Genomic DNA, 21,639 nt, shown 5'->3' with positions numbered 1-21,639 from the left:
GTGATAAACCAGCTCTGGCCCCCAAGCTCACTTTGATCTTTCAGGGTTTGCTGCCTTCAGTTGATTTATAAAATATTGAGAACAGTGCGTCATCAGTTTTTGTGCTGCCAGAGTGGAAAATGTGTATTGAAGCCATGTGGAATGCTAACATTTTTTTCTCTTTAAAAGAAAAATATTCTATTGCTTATAGAGCAATATCTGCCCTTAGGATGCATTTTGAAATTATTTTCAAATGAAACCGATAATATGTAATCCTTCCTATACACTTCTATGTTTTCATATATAGCAGTAACAATTGGGTTTTGTTTGTTTGTTTAAAAACAAACAAAAAACTATTTCATAGGTATAGAAAATACCCAGTGAGTAAATTTTCTTTTGATCAGTGGAGGTCTGCAGCATCTCTGCAACCTCTTTCCCTTCAAAGTGGCCTAGAACACTTGTGGGGTCGTGACTTGGCTCAGTGTCAGACAAGCCTAGATGCATCAGACTCAGGACTTAAGCTCAAGTTTTCCTGACTCTGAGACCAGCTCTCTATATGCTACTCCATGCTGCCTTTCCTAATAACATAATTTAATTCTTTGAGTAAACTTTTGATTTTACTAGTTAGCAGGAGCAAATATGTAATGTGAAAAGTAGGCAATGACATCAATCAAAGTTCCAATTTGTATTTTATTAAAATTGCAAATAAAACCAAATAATCCAAGTTTTTCATGTCCAACATTAGAAATAGAAGTGTTCTATAAACATTTCGCTATAGATCTTTACATTTTTTGTTTCCTAAAGCAAATACAAAATGGGGAGAATTCATTGGCAAAGTAAAAGCTGCATGGGACTCAAAACAAACCAAAAAAACCCCAAAACATTTTGTTTTCCTTCTTGGTGGTAGATCTCATTGTGTTCAAGTATTCGCTCCAAATGCTAGGTTAAAGGTCCAAAGAGGGAAAGATCATTTTCATTAAGAGTGCAAGATTTGGGGCAGCTAGGTGGTGCAGTAGATAAAGCACTAGCTCTGGATTCAGGAGGTTGTGAGTTCAAATTTGGCCTCAGACACTTGATACTTAGTAGCTGTGTGACCCTGGGCAAGTCACTTAACCCTTATTGCCCCGCAAAAAAAATAAAATAAAAATGGGGGGGCAGCTAGGTGGCACAGTGGATAAAGCACTGGCCTTGGATTCAGGAGGATCTGAGTTCAAATCCAGCCTCAGACACTTGACGCTTACTAGCTGTGTGACCCTGGGCAAGTCATTTAATCCTCATTGCCCTGGGGAAAAAAAGTGGAAGACTTGTTTTAAACTCGTTACAAATATCTCTTCTGAATGTGAGAAGAATTTTTATCTATTACATTATGTATTCCTGTGACCTCTATTTATCACATAGAATCTAAGGATGAATGAAATTATGTCTTGTCAAATAATTCAAAACTATAACACTATAGAATTATTGTGATTGGTATGCTGTGTTTCAAATTATAATTTGGGAGGTCATACTTTCAGTCATCTGTTATCTAAAGTAATTAGAGAGAGGGAATATTTAGGAAGCCTTTCATTTTTTCTTATCTGACCCATAGTGAACCCTTCTTTATGCACTTGGTTTGTCCACTTAGGGACAACAGACTTACCCAGGCTAGGATAATTTATAGTATTCTTTCCCCTTGTGACTTCGGATTCCATTAACTGAGAGGGTGAGCAAAATAGTTCCCTTTTCCATGGGTAGAAAGAGCTTTAGCATTATGGTGACCTCTGGGTGTAAGCTGCCAGTAGCACTTGTCTTTGATTTAGAATCTGCTAGGGAAAATGTAAAGCCTCAAACCATTACACCCTGACACATTCCTTCTTTCTTTTTTATAGAACTCAACATTTACAGCTCTGTACATTTCTAGGATTTATAACATTAAAAAATGGCTTCCATGCAGAGCAGCAGTTATCACTTCCTGACCCCCTGCTACTGTTTGTATCAGCAGCAATTAAAATCTGATTTACTAATCCCTCATGGCTGCCTCTCCAACTTCTTATTTTTCATCTTCATGGAGCTCTAGTGCTGTTATAGCAGAGCAACACCTCCTCAGCCATCTGGCCCAGGAGAAGAGGCACCTAAACAAAATCATCAAAAACAAAGAACACGAATGAGCAAGATCAGACTAGTATGAGATGTGAAAAACAGGAAAAGGCGGAGAGAAGAGAGCCAGGAATGCCAGCCTTTTCGTTTCAAAGATGAAAGCAGAGTCCAGGGATGTTTGAGTTGAAGGCTCTCCCTTTCCTAGGAAAGGATCCTCCCTTTGCTTTCTAGAAGAAAGTAATCCACATTAAAGTGAGTAGTTAAACTTTTTCCAAATCCATACCAGAGGCTATTGGCTAAAGGAATGATAAAATCATTGGAGGCTTTATCTCATCCTTCCATATTCTTGGGAAGTATGCCTGCATTTGATTAGGAAACCTGCTCTTTCTTCAGGAAGAGACTGTACATTCATGAATTATATCCATATTGCCTTAATAAAACACCATATAGAGGATGCTTTTGAATGTCATGCCCTACTGTGAGGAGAAGGCATTGTGTTGGTATCCTCAGTGCTGGAAATTAATGGAATTACTTAGTGCCTCTCTGGATAGATTTTTAATCAGTGAAATCATTTGTAAATATATTGCAATTGCTATTCAAATGCTACTAATACAGAAACTTAAGAGAGCTTTTTTTTTCCTTTGGGGAAGGCAGTCATGTGTTGGCTGGTTTTGCTGAAAAAAAATGTAGCAAACTAACTTTTCCTCAGTGCTTTGCAGGGGTTCTTAATTAAAAGAAAAATAAAAACAAAACCCACAATTACAGGAAGAATACGTCTAATTAACTTGATTTTTGTCATTGCTTGCTGTGGCTTCACCTTTCCTTCTATATATTGCTCTCATGCTTCCTAATGCCCTAGCAGAATGCATCGACAGATCGTCGAGGAGAGTGGGAAATCCAGCCCAGCCGGCAGACAAATACCTCGTACCTGACTTCTCACTTGGCTGCAGACCGGCATGGGGGATCAGTGCAGGTATTGCCTTTATTGCCTTTTTCTGACCTTCCTAGCTTGGCTTTTGGAATGTTGGCATGCTTCTGAATCTCTTCTGTCTTTGGAATGGAAACTCCTACCCAAGGGTAAGCTGTTCTTCATATTTTGGGCAGAACTATCCATATTTTTGGCTTAATTGAGCTTATCGAGATGTTGATCTCACTCCTAGGCATTGTCAGGGAAATATAGGGATGTCAGTAAACAACTAGCATCCTTACAATTTCAAATGTTTTCTGATTGACTCAGTTTTGTAACACAGAAAGATAAACTACATGATATAAACTTTCCATGATAAACTATATAATCTGCTTTCAGGATAGCCTGGCCGTTTTAAACATAAGTCTGAACTTAAAAAGACATTTGAAGGTTAAAGAGTTGAATTAGTGTTAGCCAGTCAAAAACTGGACTGGGAGTGGAGAACCCTGAATACATCATGATAGTGTGAGACGTTGCCCCAAGACAACCTTAGGGCACACTAGTCTTTATAAGTAGTGTTCACTGGTTAGCTATAACCATAGGTTAAATGAGGCTTGCTCAACAGTGATCACACAGACATGTACTCTTGTATAAGAATGTACCATTGGTATATTTTCAACTAGGTATTCAAGAGAATGAGTTCTTTCTTTTCCTGTCTAGTTAAAAAAAATTTTTTTCAGATGAGATACCTCAGTATATTTCTGATGTCATCTCGGTTACCTGGATGCCCTAGTACTTCTTGAGTACTGAGAAGACCAACTCCTTAAGTTTTCTTCATCACTGATTATATTAACTTTATTCCTTATCCTTTTCTCACATTGCTGGTTAGCCACATTGGTTACTATGTACTTACATCAAGGAGCACCCTCTTGTAAGAACCCCATCTTGGTATATTTTCTGTTTGAGCTCTCAGAGAAGTAATAATTCAATTTGGAATTAGGTTGTTGTCCTTGACATGAAGTTGGGAATACTGTAGCACATTCTCTGTTATGATTTGATAGATTAGAAAAACTATGAAGAACACATACACTGGTGGCCTGGGGAATATACAATTTGATGAGATTTCCAAATGTGGAATTTTAATTTTTATATTGAGTTTGATTTAAGATTCAGTGTTTCATATATCATTTCTCCCCCTTATCCCCTTGTCTTCACCCCTACCCTACTTTATCCCACAATAAAATCCTACCTTTGGTCCATAAGAAGGAAGTGCCACTAAATTTCATCTGGCACACTTGTGTTTGTGCTTGTGTCTGGTACTGGTTATTTTAAATTCATAAAAAAATAAATGTAAAGTTCTGTATTTAGATTTTTTAAAACACTTGATTCAAAAAAATCACAAAATGCAAGAGGAATGTCTGAACAATAAGTAGTTTAATGTAAAAAAGACATTGCAGTTTTAGAAGACTGTTAAGTTCAGCATGATTCAATAATGTAACATGGAAACGAAAACTGATTTATCTTACATGTACTAATAGAAACATAGCATTCATAATAAGAGAAATTTATACTCCTACTTTGTATAGACTGCTCTGGTCAGACAACATCTGGAGTATTCTGTTCAGTTTTGTGTCACATTGTATGAAGACTAGTAACTTGGAGCTTATTCAAAGGACAACCACCAAGACTATAAAAGAACTTTAATGCCATGCCATATGAGGATCAGTGATAGGAAAAGGGGGTGTAGCCTGGAAGAGAAGAGACATAGCAGGAACGTGATAGCTATCTCCCAACATTTGAAGGCCTGCCACAGAGAAAACTTGTTTTGCTTGGACTCCGATGACAGAAGCTAGGAGCATTGTGTGAAAGGCAGACTTTAACTTGATATAAGAGAAAACATACATAACAATTATAATTGTTCAAAAGTGCAGGGAGCCGCCTTTGGGGAAGTACAGTTGCCTTACTGAAGGTATTCAAGTGGAGATTGAATGAATTCTACCAATTCAAGAACCTTGGACTTCTGAGGTTCCTTCCCAGTTTGAGATACTATGATTCTATAGTTACGGCCTTTCTAGGCCCAATTCCAGCAGCACTTCCTCAACAATACCATGTTATACACTCAAGGTTGATGATACTGTGTACAGTGTTCTTCTGGTTCTGCTCATCTCACTCATCATATATGAATTTTTTTTGAGGGGGAGCAGGGCAATGAGGGTTAAGTGACTTGCCCAGGGTCACACAGCTCATAAGTTTCAAGTGCCTGAGGCCAGATTTGAACTCAGGTCTTCCTAAATCCAGGGCCAGTGCTTTATCCACTGTGCCACCTACCTGCCCCTGGTCCTATATGAAATTTAAGGGAAAGTGAAGTTAACTCTAGTACTGATTTTAGAGCAGCAAATGGGTATGTGCAAGTCAAGCAAAAAAAAAAAAAAGGTAACTTAAAAAATAAGTTCACTCTAGCTGTTATGCCTTAGAAACTGCACTAGGGAGATGATTCATTACTTTTGTCATCATCATTATACTTTACATTTATTCAATGCCTTATAGTTCTTAAAAGCACATATATGCACATAATTCCATTTAATTCTCACATTAACTCTATTAGGTATTCGAGGCAAGTGTTATTATTTCCATTTTGCAGAATAGGAAACTGAAGTTGAAAGAAGTTGCTTATTGCTTGTGTTCTCAGTTGTTGTAAGTGGCAGAGTCCTAGAAATAGACTGTCTTGACATTTAACCCAGTGCCTTGTCTACTGAACCATTCAAACAAGAATTTTGTGGGTGGCCATGCCCTCAGACCAGCCTAGAATTCTAGAGTGCAGGCTCACAGGGCAGCACTTAATGTACACTGGAGGTGGTAGTGATTTTTTATTATATCCAGGAGCAGAAGCCTTAGTTTTTGTTCCGTGTTTTCCTCTGACTCATTTGTGCCTCACTTTCTGTTCTCCTTAATATGGGATAAACTTCTTTCCAACTCCATTTAAACACATTAAATACTTGCTATGTGCAAGGCAGTATTAGGCATTGGACACACATAGCTAACTAAAATAGAGTCCCTGCCCTCCAGCTTTGCTAGCACAAGTGAAGGCTGCAGAGGCAAGAACGTTGGACCGGGCTCTTCCCCCTTCCACTCTCTTGTACTGTAACTTTGAACTAGTCCCTACATCTCTCTGGTCCTCAATATCCTCACCTACAGAAAGTGAATATTGCTATAGCCTGTCTTTTCCGGCTTTGACAACTTCTAGTCCAATAGACTTGTGACATTTGGTGTTTCTACAGAGCTGTTGGGGAAGCGCTTTTTTCCCTAAAGTTCTGATGCTCACAGGAGGGATTGTTTAGCTTTTTCACAGGTATGCAGTTGGGATTTCAGCCTAAGTAGTGTGTGGAAGGCATGAGAAATGAGAAAATTAACCAATTCTACATCAGGGTGAAAAATTAAGCAAGTTCTTCAGATTTTGAACTGTTTTTAAGCATTTCAGGAATACTCTAGGGGGCACTCAAGTACAGATAGGACAAGATCTCTTCTGACTCCCTTTCCAAATGTGATAGTCTTAGGATGCTGTCATCTTAGTCCCAAGGTTTTAAGTGCTTTCCCTAAGCAGCAGTTAGGGTGTTTCTTGTGAAGCCTGTTGCCATGCTACAGGTGACTTTTGTCAGTGGTGAGTATGGACTGCTACAAAATAACAGCCACTCTTTTTGTTCTTGAAAAAGTTACACAAAATTATGCATAGTAGCTTGCCTAGTAAGGCCAAGACAGTGGTCATGACCATAGTTAGCTTTCTTGTGTTCATTTCACATATTTTGCTAGCATTGGGGTAATACCACTGTGATAACAAACACACCCGTACCTTACCCCCCACCCCCAGGCAACGTCTTCACTCTTCTTTCTGGAATATTTATTTTTTAAAATATCTTTACCCGTGTCTCAGTTGAGAGGTGTTCAAGGTACCTGTTATCTAGTGTTGGCTTACCATTGGAGCTTTATAGTCCCAGGGTGGGATTGGAGGTAGATAACGAGTTATAATATGAGTTATTCAGCTCTACTTTGCAGTGTTTCCATATCTTTAAATCATGATGTCTGAAGTGATAAAGAATCCAGAGAATCCCATCTAGCACTATTGGGCACCCATATAAACAAGGTTCAAGATAAAAATAATAAAACCTAATTGAATAGTCTATGGAAAATGGCACAACACTGAGACAATTTAAAATTAAGCTGTTACTTGAACAACTTCAAAAGGAGCTGGCCAAAGCCCCAGAGAAGTTTCTAAAGAAAATTGTTTGTGAATGCATTGTTTCTTAAGTATATTATTTCTTTCTTCATTTTAACATTTTTTGAGGTCTAATTTTCAGTTTGCTGGGTTCATGTAATTATAGCTTTACAAAATGAAAGAGAAATCATCCATCAAGTTGATTTAACCTTTAGAGAAAAACTGTGACATTTAAAATTTCATGGTTAATTTGAACAAAACTTCACTCAAGGAGAAAACTCTGGTAATTTGTTACATCACAAGCAGAAATATTGTTTAGGATTTGTCTTCTCATCTATTACACGTTCAAATACTTAAAACACACCATTCCTAAAGAATCCTTACTATCAACATAGAAACTGCCCAACTGAAAGCCTCACCTTGTATTTCTGTGTCCAGCCCCCTGCAGGGCTGCTTGCTCCCTGGTTCTGGCAGGCAGCTCTATAGAGAGTGAGCTCTGTTACACTCTGCCTTTTTGTTTCAGGTGGTAAGCTCAACGAATGGAGAGCTGAACGTCGATGACCCAACGGGAGCACACTCCAATGCACCCATCACAGCGCATGCCGAGGTGGAGGTAGTGGAGGAAGCTAAGTACGTTCATCTTTCAGGGGGGCTTTTTGACCATGGATTCAGATTTTTTTTTTCCTTTTAGCCCTCCACTTTGAATATTTGATGCTTGTTTCCCATAGCCTTTCTTCTTCAATCCTGCACTTTGGGGATTGGGGGTGGGTACTTTTGCATGTTACCTTATTGCTATTGCTGATCTTTCTTAGCTGTGATGCCTGCAAAATGTCATTTTTGCCAAGAAAACACATGGCAGATAAAATTACTGGATCGAAATGATCACATTATATATATAAAGAAGTCCCAGGCTTCACAGAACAGGCCTCCCTGATTCATGTGGAATGTGTTCAGAAATGTTCCCCAAATCAGATCGTTGGCCATAGTGGTCTTCAATTAGGGGTTCTACTGCCATTTCTTCCTTTATAAATATTTCTATATTTCTAATTGAATGCAGTAGGACTACAACAAGATAGATTATATAAATAATCCCTGAGTTTCTAGATGGAGAAGAATCTTTGGAAGGGAAGCAGTTTATAGTATGTCTCATTAACATGAATGGTTGAGTTACCACTTTGCCCTTTTTCTGCTTCTTCTGCATGTTTACCGATTTCCCTTCTAGCTTTACTCCTTTTGCATGGTCCATGTTTAAGTTCTTCAGGACAGGGGTGTAGAGTGACTCTGGGAGGGATTGGGGAAACATCATTTCCATCACCTTGCTTCCTCTTCCCCATGACAAAGCAAAGCCAAGTTTGGATTCTAACAAGTGTCTTTTGGGGAGGTCTACCCTTCGGTTATTTATTTATTTTTGGCAGTGCTGGCCAACTTTGGATGGAAACCTTTGAGTCCCTTCAGTGATTAGTATCTAAATGAATGATCAAGTTGGGTTGCTTCTCTGAAGCACAACATATTAATAGGCTCGTTTTGTTCTGGGCAGTCTCTTGGACCCTCAATAGCTTGAATAAAAGTAAAGAAACAACCCAGTCTGAGTGCATTTTCAAACCAAAAAAAGCATTAACCTATATCTGCTTTCTTCTCCCATCTTAACATGGGTTTAACATAGTTCCCTATTCTGTTCTTGATGTTGTTTGCTAAACAGATTTTGCTTTGGAAGTTACCTTCCTTCAAATCCTAGAAACTGACATTATTCTCAGCTGGCAGAATGCCACTAAAGATGAATTGGGCTTCAGTTCTCCATTTGAGTGCCTTCTCTCTGTCACTGGTCTTTACATTCAGTTCAGTCTGCTACCAAAGGGTCCCTGATGCTTTTTCAGTTTATAAGAGGCACAATTGACATAGATATGGGGTAGGGACAGGACCTGTGATTTCACTGGTAAGAGTACTGTCCCAGATGACAAAATTGCTAGTCATATTCTCTAGAATTTCCTAGATTAAGTGACTTAAGTAATTTCCCACATTTAGTATGTGTTGGAGGCAGGACCAGACCCAGTTCTGACTGGCTTTGAAGCAAGTTCTCTGTCCATTTCATCACACTGCCTCTGTAATTGACACACACAAAACTAAAGAGACAAACCAAAGGTAGTTTTTGGTAGGAAACCATTGTCATTATAAAGGGACGGATCTCCTTATTCTCAGGAAACGTGCAGTGTTTTCTTTTCACCATGTTTTCATTTCCCCTGCAAAGCTATAGTAGGCCAGTGTAAAGCAGCATGTTGCATTATGGCCCAGACACCGTGCCTTTAGGATTGCCAACAGTGTTTCTCACTCCTGCCATCCTGATCTCTACAAGGAAGGAAGGAAGGAACAAAGGAAGAAAGTAATGAAGGAGGTAGAGAAGAATGGAAAGAAACAAGCATTTATTAAGTGCTTATGATGCCAGGCAATATACTAAGTACTTTACAAATTTAATCTCATTATCCCAAGAGGTAGGTGCTCTTATTATTCCATTTTACAGTAAGGGAAACTGAGGCAGGCAGATTAAGTGACTTGCCCAGAGTCACATAGCTAAGTAAATGTCTGAGACCAGATTTAAACTCAGGTCTTCTTCAATCCAGTCCAAGCACTTTACCCACTGCATCACTTAGCTGTTGTGTTTAGATGTGAACCCACATCATGTATGATACAAACTTTCTATGCTTCCCATAAATATAATATATATATATGCCATGGGATGATTCATCTCTCACAAAGGAACACACTCATTTCATTACATTTTGGTTAACTTGTACATTGTGTGTATGTGTATGCGTGTATGTTTTGCATATGTGATATAGAACTTCCCATAGTAGACTTTATTGGTATAGTCAAAACCCCACATTATAGAAATAGTTTGAAAAAACTTTTCTGAAAGTTCCATTGAGTCATTCACTGTGAAAAGAACAGTAGTTCCTATAAACACTGTTAGGAATAAATGAATGGATCATCCAAAGAATCAGCTTAGCCATTTGAGATTATCTATAGATCCTCAGGTTTTGAATTTTATTTTCTAAAATTTATCCAGACTTTTTTGAATTTCATATGCTAATCGCTACCACTCTTACCATAGTGACCAATACATATTGCTTAACAGAACTATAGGATGCCACTTTGTCTTAACTCTTTTTGGCTTACTATAGGAAAAATTTTAGAGTAATTTTAGCCACAAGTTCATTCTTCTATATAAGGTGATGCAGCAGCTAGAATTGTTTGGATCACCATGCATATTCCCTTAGTGAAGACAGCTGTGATACCACTTGCCTGTTCTTGGGCAAAGTGCAGATTTTGCTTTGTATTGATTCTGATACTTTGGGGCATTGGCAGTTTCTGGACTACAGAACTTTACCCCCAAGTATTTGCTTTTGGAATACTCATCCATGTTACAGTATGGAATTGAAAGAAACATAACATTGTCTTGGCTTTCCTTCAAAAGGAAAGGGTATGATTTCTTCTTTTCCATAAAGACACATGACGTAAATACTGTTTTGAGTATTCTTATAGGGGAGCAACTTGAGTTTGGGGTAAAATAAGGAATCTTGGTGATCTGTTGGCTTGTACGGAGCAGACATGGGTCCCTTATTTATAGAAAACAAGTGAGACTAGTGAAGATCATTATGATTTTGCTTATGGTAGATTTAATCAAAAGGAAGGTCCATTACCATCTCTTTTTGAGTCAGTTTGCTATTACTGACTTGAAGCCAGTTCATCTGAAATCTTTTTCACATGCTTAGTGGGGGAAGCACTAACTCACAGCTTCTCCCAAACAGGCACCCATCAATAGGAAACATAGAAAGGTGAGATATTCCTACTTTCTATCATAAAGCTAACCTGCTAGCATTTTGTAAGGCCTAAGAAACAACCTTTGGACTGCTTTGGTTTCCAAGCAGCACCATTTGCCCTCCTCAGTAGTTCAGGTTCCCTTCCATCTCCTAACAGTGAGCTTTCCCTGATGGCCCACACTGGCCTTTCCCCCCAACTCCTCCCCCTTTGCCCTGTCCTTCACTGAGATTCTACCGTCTCAATGCTTGTGCCAGGTACTGACTAAGTAGCCTAGATCTCCCCTGACCTGTTCCCTCTTCCTTCTCCTTGAGGAGGAGTTAGGCTAAAGTCAGATGTGCACTGCATGTTTGCATGGCTCACAGTAACTCACTTCCATCTCACCTCTGTGAACTAATCTTTCTTTCTCTCTTTCTCTTTCTCTCTCTCTCTCTCTCTCTCTCTCTCTCTTTTCCTTTCTGTGTTTTTCTCTTTACACACTCTCTGTAGCTGCCTGAAAATGCTCAACTTGTGGTGAGTCCCTCTCTCCAGTCCACATGCAAGGGGAGCGGACCAGACTAGACTGGGATTGGCAAAACCAAACAAAAGTGACTTAGGAAAACTGAATTGCTTCAAAATGCCACCCTGTGCCATAATTATCCAATCTGGGGAATTATATCCACAAGGTGGGGATGGGGGTAGACAAAGAAAGCCTATACCCAGAAATTAGGCTGTCCTGTGTATGCATTCAAAACCCACCCCCCTAAAAAAATTCTCATTCCCTTTTTTTTTTTTTGGCTTAGTATATCCCCCCCAAATTAACATGACCAGATAATGTCAGAAGGAGATGGACAGAGCTGGGGAGTCATAACTACTAAGTCTCCCCCCAAAGGATTATTCCTCACAACAAAGGAATTAAAAATGGGAAGGATGATGCCTTGCCTAAATGATATGTCAGGGTCTCTAGCATGGAAATCTGCTTCTTTGAAAAAATCAGGGGCTTCTGTTGATTGTCAACAGGTTCCACTATCTAGGAGTTTGGGGGGTTTCTGGGTTCATTGAGAAAATTAAGACCCAGGTTTTGACTCACTGAGGGATCTCTTCCAAGGAAGGAAAGGACAATTTTTTTAATGACTCCATCTCTGTAAGATCACAGAACATTTAGCCAAGAACCAGTTCGGGTGGAGTAAGGTGCTAAAATACTGAGCCCTACCTGGCCTTTTTGTGCTGGGCAAAAAATCCTAGAATTTTTCCTGGGAAGTAACATAGAATATGCGAAAGGGGGTACCTGAAAAATATGGAGGTGCTAAAGAATCCATGTGTGGTGAGGAATGTTCCTACTGAGTGGTTGGGTGGTCTTCCTCCCTACCAGCCTTCTCCCTGGACATTGCCTGAGGTCCTCCCAGCCTCTCCTGAGCTTGTCTGTCTGTTGTAGTCTGGGGTTGTATCTCTTCCACATTGTCTGCATGCACAGGGGGTCACATTCTGTACAATGGGCACACCCTTTTGACTGCTTTGTTTTTGCTTGTGTTCAATGACCAATGACCAATGGGCATCCTCTCCTGAACCCTTACTGACCAAGCCAACTGAAGCACTGTGTTGGCCAGGAAATAGAAAAACAAATCTTGTGAAGAGAAGGGGGAGGGAGTAATAATGAAATACAAAAATGGGTGTTTTGAGGGTAGAAATCTTAATTTGGGGACATCCATGAGTGAATTTGACCCCTTACTCTTTTCTGAGCAGATCAATGTTTGTAAGTCTGACTTTGTCATGTTCCATCTCTCCCTTGAGATGTCAGTCATATTTCCCTGAATCAGCAAACATTTTTAGTATCTGTTGTTTGCCCAACATTGTGTTAGGTGCTGAGGGATATACAAAGAAGCAAGATATTTTATATTTCTTGCCCCTCAAGGAGTTTTCAATCAGTTGAAAGACGTATATTCAGGAAAAGCCAAGCAATGATATGAGGCAACGAATAAGTGCCAAAGGAATGGTCCAGACAGTACATCCTATGGGATGTCAGAGGAGGGGAGAAACTACTGGTTTGAGTGGGATTTCACAGAAGATCTGGAACTGGAGCTGGCTGTTGAAGGATCTGGATAGGTAAGGAGGAGGCACGCTGTGGGATTATTCCCAGTCTCCATGGGCGAGTAGAAGTGGATAGAGCGAATCAAGTTGAAGAGTCATAGATTTAGAGCTTAGACATGGCCTTGGAACTCACCTCATTTCCCTCATTTGACAAATGAAGACACTAAGGCCCAGATAAACTGTGATTCGCCCTAAGTGACAGACAGTCAGTAGAAGAGTCAGGATTTGATTCTTGGATCCTTATCTCCAGATCCATCCCTCTTTCCATTAAATCAAGGCTCGGAAACCTGGGGAAAAGCTTGCAATTGACAAGGCTGCTTGGAGTCTGCTTGGTGTATTTGGAACCAAAAGCTATCTGTATGATCTTTGAGGCACAGGGAATTGATTTAGAGAAAATCACACTGAGCTTCTTCATTCTTTTCTGAGATGTGGTAATGCCTACATGAAGTGATTTGGTGATATCTGGTGTCTAATATCTAATAAGTAGGACTTCTCTGCTATCCTCATTAACTCCTTTGGTAGGTGTATTGACAGAAAATAAGGAAGGAAGAGAAAAATAGATTGTGGGGAGTAGTCTTTACATGGTTGGTGGTGGTGGTGGTGGTGATGATGATGGTGTCTGTATAGAACTTTGAGGTTCATAAATGCTTTTTAAAAATAGCTCATTTGATCACAACAACCCCAAGAAGGAGGTGCTGTTATTATCTTTATTTTACAGAGGAGGAAACTGAGGCAGACAGATTTTTTTTTTCTAAAAGTGCCTTGCCCAAGGTCACACAGCTAATAAGTGTTCAAGGCTGAATTTGAACTCAGGTCTTCTTCTTTACAGGTCTAGCATTCTATCCAGTAAGGATTTAAAAAAAAAAAAAAAGATGCATGTTGCATCTTCACTAAATAGACAAAATCAATTAGATTAACCTATCCCAGCTCTTTAGAGCCATATATTCAAATTCAGTGGTTCAGCTATGCCATTATCCTCTACAGGTAGTTGAATTTAGCATCAAACATTAGGTCATGATGGGACAGTTAGATGAAATCTGATTAACAATTTAAAATATCAACCCCATGCAACTTAAATTGTCCTATTTAACTAAATCCTGGATGGTCACTTTAAGTTCAGAAAATAAATGCTAATATTTGTTCATATTCCACCTTTCACACTTAATTAACCTTACAGTCAACATTGACCAAGCATTAAGTCACCAAAGGTTGCTTGGTCATTATTTTAAAACTTAATGCGTATGAACCCATGATTTTTGGGGGAGGGGCAGGGCAGTGGGGGTTAAGTGACTTGCCCAGGGTCACACAGCTAGTAAGTGTCAAGTGTCTGAGGCCAGATTTGAACTCAGGTCCTTCTGAATCCAGGTCCAGTGCTTTATCCACTGCGACACCTAGTTGCCCCCAACACCCATGATTTTCTAAAGGTTGTACTATCACCCAGTAAGAGTAAACGACAAATATCATTGATACTACTTGGTGAAAACCTTTTGAAAGGACTCTAAAATTCTCTTTAAGTTCTTACCAGTTTTTTTACATTGAGATGGTTAGTACTTGTCCCTGATTAATTATTAATTTCCAATTCTAAGCATTTTCCTCTGTTGAAGTTTTGAGTACCCGTTCCTTTGGGGGGAGGGAAATGTCTTAAGAGGGTTTTTTTTGTTTTTAACTTGGGTCCCTATGTGGCTACTCCACATCGGCAGGTATGTAGAACACATTTTTCCTTCAAAAATCCCATGTATAAAAGTGCAGCCTTAATGTTCTTTTTCAGTATGTACTTAGATGTACTTTCAAAGAGATAGAGTTTTAGGGAGCTCAGCCCAAGTTCAGAGATTTGTGAGGACCTCTTTTACAGGAAGATTTGCATTTGGCTTTTATCTCCAAGGTTTCTGAATCAAATATGGGGTCTTAACCACCAAGAATTTAGCAGTGGTGGGAAAGAAGTAGCAAATATCTGATTCCATTAACATCAATGTTCTGAGCAATAAACCCAAAATTAAAAGTCTAAGAGAGCCAACTTTAATTACCCTTGAAGATTTTCTTTTCAGTTATTAGCAAGTCTGAATTCTGTCTGTAATACAACTTTTCCCCATCCCATGACTTTCTCCCTTCCTCTACTTTCCCCACCTGACATTTTCATTTTCTGTGTTTCACCACCCTGGAAGGAGGCTCCTCCACCAGCCCCACCACTGCCCTCACCATCCCACTTCTGGACTTCTCATTCACTGCAAAAATGACTTTCCTCTTTGTTCCTGCAACAAGGAAATAAAGAGGAGGTAGGGGACAGGAGTGAGCCTCAGGCAAAGGGTATTTCCTATGATCAGCACCATCAGTTGGCACTCAAGGGTTCAGCAAAGGAAGCTGGCCCTACACTCAGCATGGTGTTTCACCCTTAATCCTAAACATGACTGGTTTTTAAAGATAATATGGAACATCAGCTGAAGTCTAGGGAAGGCTACATTTTGCCTTATTCACTGTCACTCAGTAATCAATTGTCAGACCGATGATCCCCAATAGATTTTTAAAAGCAGTATTAAGGCATTCTTATTTCCTTTTTTTTTCTTTGTTCACTACTAATAGCATTTTCAGAGGCCCCCCATTCCGAGCTGGAACTTTTCCTGGTCTCTCTACCAAGAGGTCCTCCGTTGTCCATTAGATTCTGCAAGAGCTTCAAGCATCTGCTTTCAGTGAGATTTGTGTGCCTCAGGTCATTCTTTGCCAACAATACCTGTAGATGGTCCGTGCCACCAGTCTCAAAGAGTTTTGCTGCTCAAAGAAAAGATGCAAGCAGGGTGTAACGGCCCAACAAATTCCCAGGCCTAATTCTGTTACAAAGAAAGGCAAAAGGGCAAAAGGACCTATGAGAGCTAGAAGAGGCACAAGCCTTTACCCCCCAGTCCCTCCAAGTTCATGGCACTTGGTACCCTACCTTTACGTTAGTGTGGGGGGAAATAGATCGGGTAGTTCCAGATTGAGACAGAACAGTCATGTCTTCAGATTTCCAGCAGACACCTGTCCTGCATGCTCTTTGTGGCAGGTTCCCATCCCCACTGGTGAGGGGAGAGAAGCCCACCACTCACCATTCAGAGAGTTAGCAGGTGTCTGTTGGGGCTCCAGGCCATCAGCTGACTTGTGTTGTCCTTTGTGCTCCAGGTGCTGCTGTTTCTTTAAGAGGAAAAGGAAGAAGACTGCCCAGCGCCACAAGTGACCAGTGCCTCCCAGGAGTCCCCTCCCCTCCCCCAATCCCTGGGGACTCTTCAGTTGCACCTGCAGCTCCTGCCATTGCTCGTTAGAAAGGACTCCTCTCTGGGAGGAGAGTGGAAGAGGAGAGGGTGGAGATCAAAAACCAAAAAGAGAAGAAAACAGATGCCCCAGAGGAAGCCAGCATGGGGTTGGCCAGTGCTGAATCGGGTCACCGCTTAATTACAAGCCGGAGGCTCTTTGTGGGATCCAGACTCCAGGTGGCTCCACCACTGCTTGCACTTGGGGCTGCCTAGTTGACTCTCCTTCCCATTGTTTACAGTGAAGGTGTCATTCACAAAAACTTGACTACTATTCTCTTCCTCAGTTTACTCCTGTGCTCTGCCTTTCCCTCCTCCAATGAAAAGACTAATAAGTAAAGGCTTTATATTCTGAAGGTAGGATGAGAGGACCTTCCCCAGACAGGGTAGGCAGCTAACAAGTGGGAGAAAGGCAAGCCTGGAGCTGGAGAAAGATGTCCTCCACCTTCCAGGCTCCTGTAATTGAAGTCCTCTTTCTGTTCATCTGTGCTGTCACTGATCCCTGGTCTGGCCATAGGATGCTGGTTCCTTCCCTCTTTCCCTCCCTATTTGTCTAGCAGACAAGCTGGGAGAAATTTGCAATCTCCTGTCCCTGTAGAGTTGGTGTTCTTGGCTTTCTTGGTGAACAAGCACTATTCTCTCAACAGTAATAGGACAGTGCAAATTGTTTTGGAAAAGAAAAATTGACCTTATTGCACTTTTAATTTTTTTAATAACATGGCAGATGCATATTGTGTCTGATTATTTTGGGGTTTTACTTTTTCTTTGTGGAGGGAGTGGGGCTAGTGCAGCCACTGAGGGAGAAACGTGGGTCCAGAGAACATTCTCAACAAAAGGATCTTGGTCTTCAGTACTCAGAAAAAAAGAAGCCAAACCTCAAGCCATCTGACTCATCTCGCTCAGATTGGCAAGGTCTGTAAGGAGCCATACTTGAATTTCCAGTCCTACTTCTCAGCTGTCGAATGTCCCTCCCAGAGCCTCGTGACCTGACAGTTCGGAGGCCCTCACTCGTGTGCACATAAGACAAGCTAGATTGGACTGAAGAGTAACTTCGGTTAAATGAATTATTCTAGAGAAGCAGGTGACCAACCACGAAATAAAAAACGTTTTGCTTCTCACACAGCATGGGTCCTCTCTGGCTAGATAACTGTGACTTCCAGATGACACTGGGGTAAAACTGAAATAAGCACTACCACACATTTCTGTGGGGAGAAAAAACCGAGGAGGAAAGTCAGCGTGGCAAGGAAAGGAGTGGACTTGTTCTTTGCCTTCTGACTGTGGAATGAAACTGGGGATGTTTGTCAGCAGCTGAAATGAGGCCTGGCATAGACCACAGCTGCTTACCAGGCTGCCCTTGCAGCCAGACTGTAGACCATGTGATCTGCCTAACACTGCTGTAAGCTAAGCCTGTGTACACCTCTCTAGGCAGGTCAATAAAGCTAGCTAGCAGCAAGAAACAGTGTCGAGAAATTAAACACTGGAATAAGTGGGTAAGGCAAGATCGTTTGGTTCTGGAAAACCTTGAGGAAAAGGGAACTATAGGGAAAGATTTTAAATCACTTTGTCCATTTATAGCAGGGATAACTTATAGGATGGGTGGGACCAGCGAGCCTAGACAGGAGACAGAGAATGATGGAGAAACTAGGTCTCCTTCCACTCAAAATACTCTGCACACCATCATTTCATGCTGACACACCACTGGGAAGGGGCTCAGCTCTTCCACTTCCTTCGCGAACAGGGCATAATCTAGATTTAGTATTTTCATTCTAGATTTTCATTGGAATTCAGTGGCTTGTCCAAGACGAAGATAAGAAAGTGATGATTCGGCCTAGCATCATAGACTGATTGGCAGGGGGGAGAAGAATTATCTTTGTCAGGGAAGGGTCTTATTTTGGGGAGGATGAAGGGGAGGGAAATATTCCCCTTCTCCCTTCCCAGCCTAGCCTAGTCTCTTGCTGCAGAAGAGCTAGAGAGAGTGCTCTCTGTGAAGAAGGTGGCATCCCTTGCTCTTAAGATTTTTGTCACATGAAGATCCTGGCCTCCAAATTTGGGGTGGACCTTTGAACTTCCAGGTGTGGAGGTAGTTTCTAGTAGTTAGCCACATTCTGCTACCAAGTCTCTCTTGTTGCCTTACTTGAACGGAGCAGAAGCAGTGCTGGCTAGAGCCATAGTGGGGCTCCAGCTGCCCCAGGAAGACCTGGGCTGGGAGTTGAGCTTCACTGACTTCTTCTTTGTGTAGCTCAGATAATAATTGTGATTTTTCTTTTTGTTAGTTTAGCAAGAAATCTTTCTATATGTGAAATGCAGAGTGGGAGGGAGGCTCCTTGTTTCCTCCATATCCCCCCAGAAGACTTTGAATGTTTGGGACTTCACTTCCTTGCCCTGTTACCTGGTGGTCATACCCCAGTTTCTAAGACTTATACAGCTTTGTGCTGATTTTAAATTGGTGCATATGCAATTCTTTAACTACTCCTTCCTTCTCCCTTCCCAAAGAAGGACCTGCCAAAAGGCACCCAGGAGAATTCTAGAAAAGGGGGCACATCCTAGAAGAGCCTGGTGTGGCCTGGCAATCTCAACCCTAACCAAGTGCCTCTCACCAAAAATAAAAAATAAAAAAGGAAAGGCAGTGTCCTACCCTCGCCTGGCCACCAGGTAAACCCACCTGCAGATGTGTTGATGGCTTTTCTTGGGTCTTGCATTTTTTTTTTTAAGGGGTAGCTCTTGAGGGGTGGGATCTAAATAGCTGGAGGGGCTCCTTCCCAATGACCTATTCCTCTGATGCTCTCTGAAGATTTAGCTTTCATGAAAGAGGTGTAGAAGTGAGGAGCTAGATCCCCAGCATCCTGGTAATGTTTCGTGCCTGCCCAGGGCCTCTGCTGCAGTGGTGTCATACACCACTGTCACTTGGAAGAAGCAACTAGACTCAGGAGTTACGGGGTCTGCTGATGAAAAACTGACTGTGGGAGACCTGCCTCCAGTGAATACTAGGACCACCCTTCCCTGTGTAGCTAGAAAAGCTATACCTCCACTGGTGAAACAGGGTTTCCTTTCACTCCAGCCCTGTGATTGCCTACCAATTCGGCCTCTAGAAAGACAATTCTTAAAGTGTGAAATTCCAGAACCGTCTGCAGTGAAGATTTTAATCTAATTCCAGACTGCAGTCAGTCAGATTCTAAATAAGTCATTTGAATTGTTCTCTGGCCATCAGGGATTGACCAAAAAACATTCGTTCCTGATAGAACTTTTAAGTTTCAGAAACTCCCTTTATTGATTTCTGCTAACCCTATAATACAGTTCTGAAACTCACCTAAGTATATGCAGATTGGTGTTAGTTGCATCTGAAATCAATGGAGGTCGTACTGGGATTCCATCATCACCTTTCCTAATCCTTAACTCCCCAGCTAGACCTTTTGACCCCAAGGGGGCTTCACCTGTTCTCTCTGAACCAGGTAAATGGCCTTACATCATTGTTCGGGCCAAGTTTAGAGCATTCTCCTCGTGTTAGCAGAGCAGTTAGGAACTAACTGCAACCTAAGCATAAAAGAATCATTCCATCACCACCGGTCCTGTCCCAGTTCTGCTCTGGGGCTTCCCACATACCAGGGAGATTTCTTATTTCAGAGTGCCAGAAGAGGTGAGATCCCCACACTAGGGGCCCAGGAGACCAAGCAGCTTCTCCCTCTAGCAGTCAGCTTGCTTTTGTGATGGCTTCAGGGAACATTATCTGGCTGCTCTTTGTGGGAGAGTATGTATGCTGGGGTGGGGGCGGTCAAAGAGAACAGTGCCTGCTGTAGGCTCACATGGAGAGCTGACTAATGCAGGGGCAGGTAAAACAACAGCTTCAGTAGACAGCCATTATCGGGAGGATTCCAGCATGTGAGTAGCGATTGCTTATTTATTCTCAGTATACTTGAAAACGCGTTAAAGCATCTGCTGCCCATTAGCCAGAAAAGGTATCTCCTTTTAAAGCAGCTTCCAATATAGCTAAATGGAAAAGTACATATAATGCTCATTCAGTGTTGATTCTCAGTGTTAGTAACTGCTTTTTAACACCAAGAATATGCAGCACTTGGAACATTACTTAAAAGTGGTTACTAAGGATCACAGCCTTAATTTTTTTTTTTAATGTAAGACATAACCCCTCCTCCTCACCCAGTGAGCATGGCATGCATTTCTTAAAAGCACTGCTTCCAACAGAGTATCTCCCAAGAGGAACATGTCTTCCCCCACACCCCACACCCCCCCCCGTGTACCTCTATGCCAAGGCATGCACACACTCAAGACCTCCTTTGTTCCTCTCCTCCCACTACCCCTAGCCACTTTTTCTAGGCCTCTCCTTTTCCTGCATTTAAGCCAGTTTTCCATACCAGGTTAGCCAGCCTGACTAGTATCAAATGTCAGAGCAGGAGATGGGCCAGGGTTCCCTGGGTTTAGAGCATGCAATGCAGCCTTTGTGAAGCAGTTAGAATCCACCAAGGCCAACACTGCCCCTCTCCTGGGTTGCTGCTACTACTACTATCAGACCCCTAAGGGTTATATTTCATATTCAAGGTGAATATGACCAAGCCTAGGAGTCCAGAGAGTCAGAATGATTGATTGGTCTCCCTTTCTGTCATCAGTGTGTGCTTTAAAAACAAAGGCACTGCCTTGAAGAAAGCTGCTTTTCCACAGACAAACCAGGGCCCAGTCAACCTGCACACAAGCCTTATGGATGGCTTAGCCCCAACTCCTAGGGTCTTCACCACGAAGGATCAGTTTGGAATCTGAAGTGTGATTATTTTGGTTTTACTTTATTTTTGCTTTTGTATTTTTTAAAGGAAAGGAAGATGTGTCCCTTTTGAGGGTACTTGAAGTTTTGAGCAGTGTTTAACCACAAAGTAGGAATTTCAATGTACTTGACTAATTAAGCAGTCTTAAAACGTTGGTATGTTTTCCTTAACTCCATTTCCAGGTAACTGAGTGCAAAAGAACGGGTTTCTCCATTGTACTCAAAACAGTAGTTAGATTTAAATTCCACCTAGTATAGACAGTGGAAGGCATATTTCCCCAGATCAACCAGGAAATCCACTCCAGTATTTGTGTATAGATCAGCCTGTGGAGGAAAAAGTGAATGTGTATTTCATGTATTTCTAGTTTGATTTACCAAACTCATTATTATAAAGAAACCTCAGTTAATCTCAAGATGTCTTTTTCTTTCACTCCAGTAAAATTTCTGATGCCATCAGTGTCTGCAAGGTATCACATTAGAGAGGTGTCCCTGGTAGTATATGGGGGTGGTCTGTAATCACCCTGCTACTATTGAATACCGG

The 21,639-nt window shown here is 41.2% G+C and overlaps 1 protein-coding gene across 13 annotated transcripts in view; it reads left to right on the top strand.

Annotated features, from left to right (window-relative positions):
• Positions 1-16,593, top strand: part of CSNK1G1 (casein kinase 1 gamma 1) — a 248,881-nt gene extending 232,288 nt beyond the window's left edge. For 3 of the 13 annotated variants that reach the window (XM_043983272.1, XM_043983269.1, XM_043983270.1), the window contains 5 exons: positions 2,915-3,028; positions 7,696-7,802; positions 10,976-11,002; positions 11,475-11,498; positions 16,203-16,593. In XM_043983272.1, coding sequence (XP_043839207.1) covers positions 2,915-3,028; positions 7,696-7,802; positions 10,976-11,002; positions 11,475-11,498; positions 16,203-16,257 — 327 coding nt within the window. In that variant the 3' untranslated portion in view covers positions 16,258-16,593. The remainder of the gene's footprint in view (positions 1-2,914; positions 3,029-7,695; positions 7,803-10,975; positions 11,003-11,474; positions 11,499-16,202) is intronic. The other 10 variants (XM_043983275.1, XM_043983274.1, XM_043983279.1 and 7 more) reach the window with 7 other exon arrangements.
• Positions 16,594-21,639: the final 5,046 nt, after the last annotated feature.

Source organism: Dromiciops gliroides, chromosome 2 (genome assembly GCF_019393635.1).
Source record: "Dromiciops gliroides isolate mDroGli1 chromosome 2, mDroGli1.pri, whole genome shotgun sequence".
Classification (NCBI taxonomy): domain Eukaryota; kingdom Metazoa; phylum Chordata; class Mammalia; order Microbiotheria; family Microbiotheriidae; genus Dromiciops; species Dromiciops gliroides.
Note: the sequence above shows the minus strand (reverse complement) of the source record. Positions and strands in the feature narration are given on the sequence as shown.